This window comes from Ornithodoros turicata, unplaced genomic scaffold (assembly GCF_037126465.1).
Source record: "Ornithodoros turicata isolate Travis unplaced genomic scaffold, ASM3712646v1 Chromosome12, whole genome shotgun sequence".
NCBI lineage: Eukaryota > Metazoa > Arthropoda > Arachnida > Ixodida > Argasidae > Ornithodoros > Ornithodoros turicata.
In genome coordinates, this window is record NW_026999301.1 from 3,734,444 (window position 1) to 3,747,005 (window position 12,562).

Here is a 12,562-nt window from a genome sequence, read left to right on the forward strand (position 1 = left end):
AGACCCCGACCGGCGCCGTTCAAGGTTTCTGACCCTTCACCTTGCATCCCCTCGGCACGGTACTGTTAACACCTTGGGACTGGGGGCTGGGGTCCGTGGTGGCGCCACTCACCAAAGACCAGCCGAAGCCGGTGCCCCCTGCGGGGTCCAGAAGGTTTGGGAGGCGTACAAAAGTGGACGGTACCGGTAGAGACCAGGGGGCTTCCGGCTGTATAGTGTCCTTATTTATGAAGCCAGTGACAGTCTGGCGTGTCCTCTGCGCTACTCGATAGAAGTCGCTTTCAGGGCGGTATCGAATTTTCCTGAGGAGCGGGTGGGTGGCGGGGAATGTGAGCACGCAAACGGAGGTAGTGCCTAGCCGTTTCCCGTTCACGGAGAACTTCAATCGGGAGCTCACCAGCATCAGCCAGTACTTGCCGTGTTTCAGCCATTCTTGGAACTCCGAGGCATCGACGAAGGCTTCGAGCAAACAGGGACCGAAGTGTATTTAATGAAGTTGTTGATACCCTGTGCAGAATAGGAAGGCTGTAAAGCACAGTCGCCCTCACCAATGCCGCGTGAACCGCGAGCAGGGAACGCTGATTAGAGCCCTGCACGGGCCGACTTTTCCGGGCCCGACCCGGCCCGGGCGCATCGAAAAATGGCCTGGCCCGACCCAGGCCCGGACCTTCATATTTTTATGCGGCCCGACCCAGCCCGGAATCTAAGCAAATAGAGCCCGGCAGGGCCCGGTGACCCGGCGAGTAGATCCCGGCATAGTATTTCCAGCCGCGACGTACGCGTTTCTGGCGATTATCAAACAAATTTATCAGTAAATTTATAAGGAGAGAAGACAAACATACAAGTGATGGCGGTTTAACACCATAACCGCAACAGACCAAATTAAATCCAGAACGTACGTGGGCATGGGCGTTATCGTTACACTGTCAAGGTTTTGCGGAGGTAGAGGATGCTGTCGACAAACTCCTTCTCCCAGTCCATACCCCTCTCACCAAGCTTTGCCAAGTGATTGTGAAATACGTGAGGAGTGACGAGCAATGTAAAGTGGCTTTCAGAATGTTCTAGAGGGTCGAAACATATGCCTGATGCAGTATCCCTTGCTTGTCTTTGCAAAATATGCACAGACATACGATAATATGTCGTTAATATGCACAGGAATGACGCAAGCGCATGATGATATGAGCTAATGCATCTCCATTGTGTGGAATTAGCTGCGTGGCTCGGCCGGGCCTGACTCTCGGAAACATATTTGTCGGCCCGGGCCCGGCCCGGCCCGCGGTGGTGGCGTATTTTAACGGCCCGGCCTGCGGTGCTAACGTATTTTGTCGGCCCGGGCTCGGCCCGGCCCGGAGCACATGGTCAATAACAAGCCCGGCCCGGGCCCGTGCAGGGCTCTAGGTCCGAGTAGACATGCGATATGCCTTGCTTGCATAGCTTGATATGGCTTGAGTCACACAGAACAACTTAGTGATTTGCTTGTACCAAGAAATCAAATACATACTTAAAATTAAACCAATCCTTGTTTAAAAAAAACATCAATAAGCATTTTTGGTAGCTCTCTCTGTGGTTTATGTCTTTTAAATACATTACAATATAAATGTATCTGCGTCATTGAAAAAAAAGTAAATTTTCGGAAGGTGGGGGGTGTGGTGGTTTGGTGGTACTCAAGGGGGTCACATACTGGAAAAGTTTGAGAAGCACTGGCATAGAGGGATGTTGTTCCAAATCTAACTACCCAAGGACGAAAGGAAGAATGGACCGAAATTAGTGTGTTAGGTAAGAAACCAGAATTAATTGTGCTGATGTCTGAGAGAAGGGTGTGGTATAATTGTGCATGGTTAACTGAAGTTGACTAGAAGGTGTGTAAAATATCTGGTACATAACCTGAGCAACTTTATACTTCACAAGGTGGTGTACATTGAGGATGCGGAAACGGGGAAAAGCAAATGAGACAGACTCATCAGGATCTAAAAACAGAATAATCTGCAGCGCCCGCTTCTAGGTCAGGAGAACAGGTTGAAGGTATATGGGAGGCCATAAGTGATATGGGAGTGGATAAGGGTGTAGCGCACACAGTAAATTATCCAGACCCCCCTACACCACCCTAACTTTTCCACCAGTGCACCTCCTACAGGGGGTGCCCTTGAGATTTCAGCATTAGACACATGTCAGTAATGATATGTTTAGCTGTAATTACGTAACTACGATAATGCCTCCCCCCCCCCCCGCCCGATATTTTCACGGAGCACAATGCCCAGAAACCATACGGATCATACCCGAGTGAGTTCATGTGGCCCCAGCCTAAGAACATTGTTAGCGAGGTTAAGGGTTTTTGGGATATAGTGAAAACGGGGTTATTGTTAAGACCGATTCATGGATAAAAGTCTGGTAATACTCTATCAGTTGGAGATGGCACAAGACATGAGCCATGTTAATAAACTGTTTGTGACGTTTTGCAATTTGGAAGATGGTATGCTCACTGAAAGATTCATTGTTTCATATCCACCCAGAGGCATAAAGCTCAATGCATGTTCAAAGCATTAATGCACTGTCATGTGTTGTCACATGACAATGCTGCATTCATGAGTAAGTTACGTAGGTGTGAAGGTTTTTAAACATGAATTCAACAGAAATACTCTGATTGGGTGTACTTCCTGCTGCTTGGCAGGCCCTTAGAATCTGGTCACAAAGCTGCTTCTGAAAACTGCCCTGCTGCTATTGGTTTCTTCACACTGTCTGTGCATCAATATTTGTACAGCTTGCAATAAAAGGCTACGAAACACCAGGGTGTCACATTTCTTCATTGGAGCAACACCCTAGGAGCAAACAGAAGCAGGCACACACACTCAGAGGTGCATGGAACAGCCAGTCACCCGTTTCGTGTTCAATATCTTCCTGCTAGCCAACAGAGGGCCGCTCCGATGAAGTGCGAGCTAATAGGCTCATTGATATGGTGTCCAGCTGTAATTTATATTGTATTTTGCAACGATATATTGTTAACGATCAACAAGACCAGTAAAAATATCCTGTGTGTTTGCCTCTCCAGTACTGAGTACTCTCCTGCAATGTAACGAGACAACTGCCCCTTGTAGTGACCCTCCAGGGCAAGCATGACGAACCCCTCTACAAAAGTGAGACGCTGTAAGTACCGTGCGTCCGTACTCACTGTCAGAATGTTCGAACTTAGGGACTGTCAGCGTAGAAGCGGACTACTTAGAGAAGGAAAAACGTGCGCTCGAAGAACTACAGGCTGCTGTAGGATCTCTGCTTCATGAAGTCTGCCTCAGAAGTGAGGCGTCAAACTACACGCTTATTGAAAAGCACTTTACTGAGATAGCGCTTCTTCAGGGTCGAGACAAGTTGTCCAGAGTTTGGTCAATTGGACGAGCTGTACAAGAGGTGACAGGTCACGATGACCTGAAGAGAAAACTGCGTTTCTTTCAACACGTATTGCAGAATGTGCTGAGGAGTGTAGGATTGCGGAAAAGGCCAATATCATTGTTGTGTATTTGGTATTGAGTTTCGTTGTGTCGAGCTGGAAGGCGACGACGAAGTTGGATCCGATTTTGGAGCGCGAGCGCTGGTTCTGCAAGGGCATATTTTTACGGTCACGAAGCAGGAAATAAAGGTGTTGTTATTTCCGTTCTGAACCTTATTACTAAGTCGGTTCTACACTGGCGACGAGTGAGGACATTCCCACGACGACATCGAACAACAGGCAAGCATGTCACTGGGACGGATCTACGACTTCAACGACGGCATGAGTTGGTACACGTGGATAGAACGTCTAACGTTCTACTGTGAGGCCAATCTCATCACAGCACCAGAGAAGAAGCGAGCGGTGCTGCTTACAATGTGCGGGGAGTCGACGTACGAAACTCTGAAAGCCCTCCTTGCGCCACAACTTCCATCTGAAGTGAGCTACTCAGATATCGTCAGGTGTCTCGCCGAATACTTCGATCCAAAACTGTCGGAACTTCTCAGCCGATTCAAATTCCATCAGCGTAATCAAGCGCCGACGGAAACGATAGCAGACTATGTTACAGCACTCAGGGCCATCGCCAGAGACTGCAATTTCAGTATTAGCAGTACAGTTTCGACGCCGGCGACAGATAGGGCATCAGGGGATAGCCCACCACAACAACAGGCAACGACGGAGCAGCCGACACCGCCCACAGCGTTGCCTCTAGACGTCATGATGAGAGACCGCTTCATTTGCGGTATTCGGGATAAGAACCTGCAGCAACGCCTTTTAGTGGAGCGTGACATAACATTCGATCGGGCTTTCAAGATTGCTCTCGCAACGGAGTCAGCAGTGAGTCAGCAGGGTCAGCTGCAGTCGGCACAAGAACGAGACCAGGTTAACATCGTTCGGAGAAAGTCCGCGGGACATCGGAAGAAGACGACTAAAACACAAAGGTGTGGCCGCTGTTTGGGAGATCACGAGGCAAAGGACTGTCGGTTCAAGAATGCCATATGCAACAGGTGCAACAAAAAGGGCCACATTGCGAGAGCTTGTAAGCAGCAACATGGAGCGCCAGTGGCAGGAGACAGTCATCACCTTGCTAGTGGGTCGGATGATGAGCGGAGTTCATCCTCCAGTGAGCTCTACCAACTTAACCACGTCGGGGATAAACTAGGTCGTCCAGACATTCCCAAATTCACAGTGACGCTCAAGGTAGAAGGAAAGCGCCTCAATTTTGAAGTGGATTCGGGAGCAGCTTGCTCGATAATCAGCGAACAGACTTATCGGGAGACATGGCCACACAATCCTCCGGAGCTAAAGAAAAAGACCACTTGTCTACGAACATGGTCAGGCGAAGGCCTAAGGGCATTAGGCACGACTCAAGTACGTGTGCGGTTCAAGACGAAGGACTTCATTTTGCCTCTGACTGTCATGAGAGGAACTGGATGTAATCTTCTCGGACGAGATTGGTTCAGGCCGCTGAACATCAGAGTCAGCGGTATTCATCACGTTCAGGACTCAAGCCAGCTGCACACCCTTTTAAAGAAGTACGAAACTGTGTTTGTCGAAAACATCGACGGTCACAAGGGGGCCCCGGTTTCACTGGAGCTGAAGGAGAACGCCACGCCTTGCTTCTTGAAGGCTCGACCTGTCCCCTTCGCTCTTAGAAGTACAGTAGAGAAAGAAATCGACCAGTTAGTCTCCCAAGGGGTGCTGGAGCCGGCACAGCACTCGGACTGGGCTACACCGCTGGTCGTCGTGAAAAAAAAGGATGGCAGCATACGACTGTGTGGTGATTACCGTAGCACGGTTAACCTGAGGACCAAGGCATCATCCTACCCGCTTCCCACTACCACCGAGGTCTTCACCAGACTTCGTGGAGGAAAAATATTTTCTACGCTGGATTTGAAACAAGCGTATCAGCAGCTCCGATTGACCACTGCGGCTGCGGAAATTTTGACTGTTAACACGATTAAGGGTTTGTTCCGGATGAAGAGGCTTCCGTTCGGAATATCGGCAGCTCCAGGAATTTTCCAGCGGTTCATCGACACCTTGCTGGCGGATATTCCAGGCACAAGCGCTTACCTGGATGACGTCATTGTCTGCGGAAAGGACATAGATGAACATAACAGACGCCTGGAGCAGGTGCTCAGTAAGCTGGAAGGGGGGAACCTTCGCCTAAGAAGAGACAAGTGCAAATTCGCGCTGCCAGAGGTTTCTTACTTAGGACATCGCATTGATGCAGAAGGTCTGCATCCGACAGACGACAAGGTCAAGGCATTGCTTCAGGCCCCATCACCGAAGTCCAAGACCGAATTGAAAGCGTTTCTAGGCATGCTGTCGTTTTACGACCGGTTCCTGAGAAACCGCGCCGCCATAGCAAGGGATCTGTATGAATTGCTTAAACACGGCAACAAATGGCAGTGGCTGAAAAGGCACCAATTGGCGTTCGAAAACCTCAAGAAGCTGATAAACGAATCTACTGTACTTGCCCACTACGACGAGACAAAACCATTAGTAATCGCGTGCGACGCCTCTCCATACGGTGTAGGGGCCGTGCTTGCACAACTGGACGACGATGACCGCGAACTGCCCGTTGCGTTTGCCTCGCGCACGTTGGGACGTGCAGAGCAGAACTACGCTCAACTGGATCGGGAAGGACTAGCATTGGTGTTTGCGGTAGAAAAATTTCACCAGTACGTCGCAGGAAGGAGTTTCAAGATATACACCGATCATCGACCGCTGCTTGGCATAATGGGGCAACACAAGCCAATGCCTGCAATGCTGTCGCCAAGGATGACGAGATGGTGTCTGAAATTAGGGTGCTATGATTACGACTTGTGCTATCGGAAGGGCACCACAAACCAAAATGCTGACGCCTTCAGTAGACTGCCGTTGCCATCCATGACCGATGAACCGTATAGACCGGGTGACGTGCTCCTGTTGGACACGTTAGAAGGACCTGTTCTCACGGCTAAAACCCTAGAAAAGATGACTCAGCAAGATCCGGTGCTGTCAGCAGTTCACAGAGCATTGCGAAACGGTAGCCTTCACAAGTTACGGGAACATGGCTTCGACCAATACAAGATACGCCGTCGGGAGCTGGCTACGGAGGGTGATTGTGTGACCAGAGGTTCAAGAGTTGTGGTTCCCCCGGCTGCTCGAGAGCAGGCCTTGAAACTGGTGCATTGCGGACACAGGGGCATAGTCACAATGAAAGCGTGTGCTCGAAGCTACATGTGGTGGCCGGGAATCGATCGTGACATTGAGCAACTCGTACGCGGCTGCTCCAAATGCCAGGTCGATCGACGCTCTCCGCCCCGAGCTCCGCCACCGCTGTGGACAAGACCGGCGGAACCCTGGAAGACCATTCACATCGACTTCGCCGGACCGGTTGACGGGCGAACGTATCTACTGGTTGTTGACGCCTACACGAAGTGGCTGGAAGTTAGGCGAATGACAAGTACTACGGCCGCCGCTGTGATTGAACAGCTAAGGTATATGTTCGCCACCTTCGGAATTCCGCAGGTAGTCGTGTCAGATAATGGGTCGGTGTTCCTATCGGCAGAAACCAAGAGATTTTTCAAAGCAAATGGCGTCGAGCATCGCACAAGTGCTCCGTATCACCCGGCCACTAACGGCCAAGTAGAGCGCATGGTGGCGGAACTGAAGAGGGTTCTGAAACGGGATAGTGCGGGACACGTTGACAAGTGCCTGGCGCGGTTTATGTTCAAGCAGCATACTACAATCAACGCCACCATAGGCAAGTCGCCAGCAGCCATGATGTTCAGCAGGGAGCTTCCGTCGCCGCTGTCGGCGTTGAAACCAAGTGACCATCGGAGTTCAATGGGGGAGGACGAGGAGGGAGCTGGGTCACGTTACGCGCTGTTCAAGCCATCGATGAGAGTCTACATTAGAAACTTCACAGGAGGTCCTCAGTGGATACCTGGTCAGCTGCTTGATCGGATGGGTCGGCGGTCGTGGATGGTCCAGACAGAGCACGGAACGACACGACGTCACGTCGATCACATTAGACGACGTTATGATCAGGATCCCTGGAACAGCAGTTCCGTTCCGTGGACTGTGGACATTTCCCCTGAGCGACCGTCAGGGGCAGCTGCAGTAGATCCTCAACGATTAACGGAGTGCTCGGATGTGGTGACTGCTCCCGCCGTTCCTGAAACCAGGGATCCGCCTGCAAGAGAGCTTAGAAGGTCACAGCGTACGCGCCAGCCGCCAGACTTTTTCCGACCTTGCTGAACAGCTCGTAAATGTGCGTTCTACATAAGTGGGAAGAAGTGTTGTGTATTTGGTATTGAGTTTCGTTGTGTCGAGCTGGAAGGCGACGACGAAGTTGGATCCGATTTTGGAGCGCGAGCGCTGGTTCTCTAAGGGCACATTTTTACGGTCACGAAGCACGAAATAAAGGTGTTGTTATTTCCGTTCTGAACCTTATTACTAAGTCGGTTCTACAATCATCCCCCACTTTGTAAGGTTGCAAAAGCTTAGATATCTTGACTTTGCCATAATCGACAGCAGTAGCCGAACTACGTGGCGTTTCTAAGCGCTTCATTTCGAGCTCTAACCGTTTGAGTTCAAGCTGAAACTCCATCTGCCTCCAGCTGCTTTCTGTACTGCGGCCTCGGCTTCTGTTTTTTTTTTTTTTTTTTCGAGAGCTTCGACCTCCCTCCTTCCCTCGAGAGCCTCGGCCTCTATCTTTTGTTCCTGAATAACATCCCAAGCTTCGCTAAGCTCGTCCTGCTCTACCCCTGAAGCCTGAATGGTGCTATAATCTGAGGTTTCCTCATGAATTTCTGAGCCTCTAGCCCCAGTTCCTCGCAAATTAACAAAAGATCCGCTTTTAGCAGGCATTTTAAATCCATGATGGAGGGTTCTAGATCTGTTCTTCAATTAGGCCTAAGTCAGCACGTGCGAATTCGAATCTCTAGCAAATTTCTAACTTGGCGTGGCTCAAAGGAAATTATGCTGCTCACCCAGCCGATATCCGAAGAACAGAACCAAGTCGCCGTAAGCCCCTGCGCAGATTCCATCAGCAAACAACGCTTTCGACGATCCTTGGCCAGTCATGAACCAAGGCTTGGGAGCAACCAAGCGTCCGAGACGTAGGAGTATCCAAGGGTCCGAGGCCTGGGAGTATCCCACCGCTGCCACCAGTTGTAGTGACCCTCCAGGGCAAGCATGACGACAACCTCTACAAAAGTGAGACGTTTAATCAAAGCCCTGAGGCAGCAACATCAAGAGCCGGAGCAGAAAGACCCCGCGTGCCAGAAGCCGGTTCCTTTTATCGCCACCAAGTGTTCCACCTTCCTCGTGGCACCCTGACGATACCCATGAGCCTTGCGGTGATGCCCATGTTGATGAAGCTGAGGGCAGAGTCGTTACACCCTGTGATAGCGCCCCTGACTGATGGTACTATTTTCTTAAGCTGCAACAGATGCTTTTTACCCAAATGTGCTTCGTGCCAGTACACAACTATCTCATAGAATGACCCACCTGCGGTGCCATGTATAAAATCTATGCACACTTTTTTTGGTGCCCAAATGCCTTAACAGCTGTTTTTGCATGTCACGAGAACTAGCAAGAAATCCTCAACAAGTCCTTCTTGCAACAAGTCAGTATTTCCTCATTGAAAGAGAGTAGCATCATCATCCTTCTTGCCACTGAACTGCTCGTTTGGGCTCTGACCAACAGGGCAACACTGCTTTGATTGTCATCGTCGTTCCTCTCACTATAATATATATTGTAGTCCCTCATGGTGGTGTACAAGTACTGCATTGTATTGAGGTGAACTGAATCCTTAGCAATGTGCCATCCAGCACACCTCAAATACTGAGCTGCATAGAAAGCAGAGTGCTACACGGTCACATAGTTTCCCTAATATACACAAATGCTTCCAAAAAAGACAGTACAACAAGAAGAAAAAAAGACATTCCAGTTAGTGTTTTACAGGGGCCTGCACGTGCTGTCTGTATTGTATCCGTGCTGTTGAACTATTTGAACCTGCGGGCACGGTTCGGATGCGGGTCAGATAATCCCGACCTGCGCAGGACTATACTTGGAAGCACCATCTAAACTAGTCACAATCCCGAAATCCCGTCCCGGGATTGAGAGCAAAAAATCCCGAAATCCCGGGACAGCAAAAATGGCTCGGGATTGACAACCCCAGGTGTGGCACAGCCCAAAGCCACGTGCACAATAGCAAGCTTGGAAGACAAAGGAGACAGCTTGGAATGTTCCAGTTTGGAATGTTGCAGGCACATCAACAAGGCAGGTGTCCCCACGCATGACAGAACCGTGTGATTTTGTGGAACATTTCCTTTGATATGTCCTCTCTGTAAAAGCACCTGATTAGTCACAAATATAATAACACTTTAAACCTCCACCTCTCAATCTTTTTGCGCCTGTGCCTATAATAAAATGACCCTTGGCTGCCTTCTGCATTTCTTCTCTCCATGCCGGAAAATATGAAATCAGCAAAAATAAGCAATGTCCTCAGTTTTAACACAATTGGCGTATGTTTTGTAATTTCGTTGGCCCAGTTAAAAATGCAGCATGAGAGTTCTGTGTAAAAACACCGGAACAAAATAATAGGAATAATTAAGCACAACTAAAGATGATCGGAACAAACATTACACATTTACCGGATCCGGTGTTGAGATGAAACAGGTGATACAATTAGATAATCCGAACACGCCACACGAATTAGTCGAGCTCGGCACTCGGCAGTATATGGGATATGGGGGTGTAGTACATTACAAACCAGACTGCCGATCATTTTTTGCAACACTTGCAAAGTAAGTGCGTCGAACGCGAATGGTATGTGTGTATTAGTGTAACAGAGCATGAGACGCACTTACCTGCTTCAGAATTCTACATTCACCTGGTGCTGCTGTTGCCTGGGCTGAGAAAAAGTGAACTTGCATTGTTGCAATCGGCGCAACAGAGCAGCCCATGGAGCAATTTTGTTCAAACACCCTCACCTTTGAACCGAACATGCTACTCGCAGGTGTTACTGAAACGTTCCCTCACATGGTGAACATCGACAGACGTCCAGCGAGGAGATTGAACGAAATATGCAGCAAAGCAAAGCTGTTTCACTTGCTTCACGTCCCTACCACGAATCCATCCTCAAGCCTTAAGCTGCTCAAGCAAACCGCAGTCTGCAAGCGCATGCGCACAAGAAGCGAGGAGACGACAAGGCAGCGGCAAAGAGCGCCACGTGACGTATTGCTGGCGCATGCGCCGCGCAACTTAATTTCCTCTCCCGAAGGCCAAGTGCCAGGATACCGCCGCCGCCGAACGATAGTGGGCCCCCTGGGGAGACCATCGAAAAAGAGAACAGCGAAGGGAAAGCGAAAACCTCGAAAAATGAACGGTTTGGCCGCAATCTCGAAGAAACCGAAACGGAAACTAGCCAGGATACCCCAGAGTCTGTAGCACCTTCCGGACCTTCTGCGACACCTTCGACTACTGCACCTTCGTCGTCTGCAGCACCTTTGTCGTCGTCTGCTGCACCTTCCGGACCATTTTTAACTGCTACCCAGAGCGACATAGACGACAAAGATCAAAAGGAATTCGAGAAAAAGCTTCGTAAGCTTCGCAACCGATTCAGGGACTGCGACAAAGGTCTACCGGAGGAACTTTCAGAAGACATAAGAAATATCATTGACGACTACGAGCAGTTCATCAGGGAAAACGAAATCAAACGTCGAATTCTTCAAGATAGACTTCTTCACGCCAACGAAACCATTGATAAACAAGTGCAACTACTTGCAGAAAAAGAAGCCCTCCTGAAGGCCCCACCTCCTATGACATATTCAGAGGCATTAAAGTACGAAAAAATCCCCAAAAGCAAACACACCCTAATGCTTTATAGCAAAAAGGACAAAACCGACGTACAGAAAATGGTAAGGGACAGCTTTCAACCACACCAATTTGGCTTGAACGACGTTGAGCTGAAGACAACCACGAAAGGAGATGTAATACTCAAGGCTTCCAACAAAGAGGGACTTAGCGATCTCGCTAATGCAATCTCCGACACCCAAAGATTGGCAAGTTGTATTAAGCAAGAGTTGAAATCGCTCAACAAACCGCGAATCAAGATCACGGGCGCCGACTCCGTCATCACAGAAGAACTCATCTCAGAGATAAATGAAAAGAATGACTTATCGCTAGACGATCAAGACATAACTATAAAAACAAGCTTCAGAGTCAAGGAAACCAAGTCTTGGATCCTCGAAACCACGCATAAGATATTTAAACAACTAATCAACAGAAAAACCCTATACATATAGTAACTCAGAGCCTACATCGAAGAGGCCATCGACCTCAGAAGGTGCTATAACTGCATGTCCTTCGGACACACCAGTAAAGTATGTAAGCACCTCCAGAATAACAATTGCTACAAGTGTGGATCATTTCATGATGCACGAGACTGCAGGGCAAGGCCCGAGTCTCTCTGCTGCTTATGCTGCCGACAATCAAACACTAAGTTCAGGACGCAATTTGATACACACCATGTATTCGCCACTAACGCGTGTCCCTCCTTGAAAAAATGGGAGAACTTCGTTAGATCTCGAACAAGCTATACCGAGTAAACCTACACACCACCCCTTTCCTCTCACCTATTATAACATAACACCCCCTCCCCCCTTAATCATGGTAAATATCCTTCAAATCAATACAGCAAAATCCAAAACAGCCCATCTTACAGCCATAAATACAGCCCTGGAAAGGAGAATTGACTTTCTCCTAATTCAAGAACCATACAAATCAATCATAGAAGATCTAGACTATGACAAATTCACCAGTATCAAAAATCCTCAAAATCCCAAAACAGAAATAATAAGCCTTGCAGACTCTTGGGATATAATCCCAGTTTACATATCTACAGAAATCATTGCAATCACCTGCAAAAATAAAAGGGATAACTATATTTCATAATAAATGCATACGCACCACCCAATGACAATTTAGAAAACATCCTCTCCGATATAGAAAATATTACTAAAAACTCAACAGCAAACATAATATTATGCGGAGACTTAAACGCCAAATCAGCCCTATGGGGACCAA

The 12,562-nt window shown here is 48.8% G+C and overlaps 1 protein-coding gene across 1 annotated transcript; it reads left to right on the forward strand.

Moving 5' to 3' along the window:
• The first annotated feature begins 3,724 nt into the window (after positions 1–3,724).
• LOC135371739 (uncharacterized protein K02A2.6-like) lies at positions 3,725–7,726 on the forward strand. The gene has a single exon (XM_064605707.1). The coding sequence runs from the start codon at positions 3,725–3,727 to the stop codon at positions 7,724–7,726; it is 4,002 nt and encodes a 1,333-aa protein (XP_064461777.1).
• Positions 7,727–12,562: the final 4,836 nt, after the last annotated feature.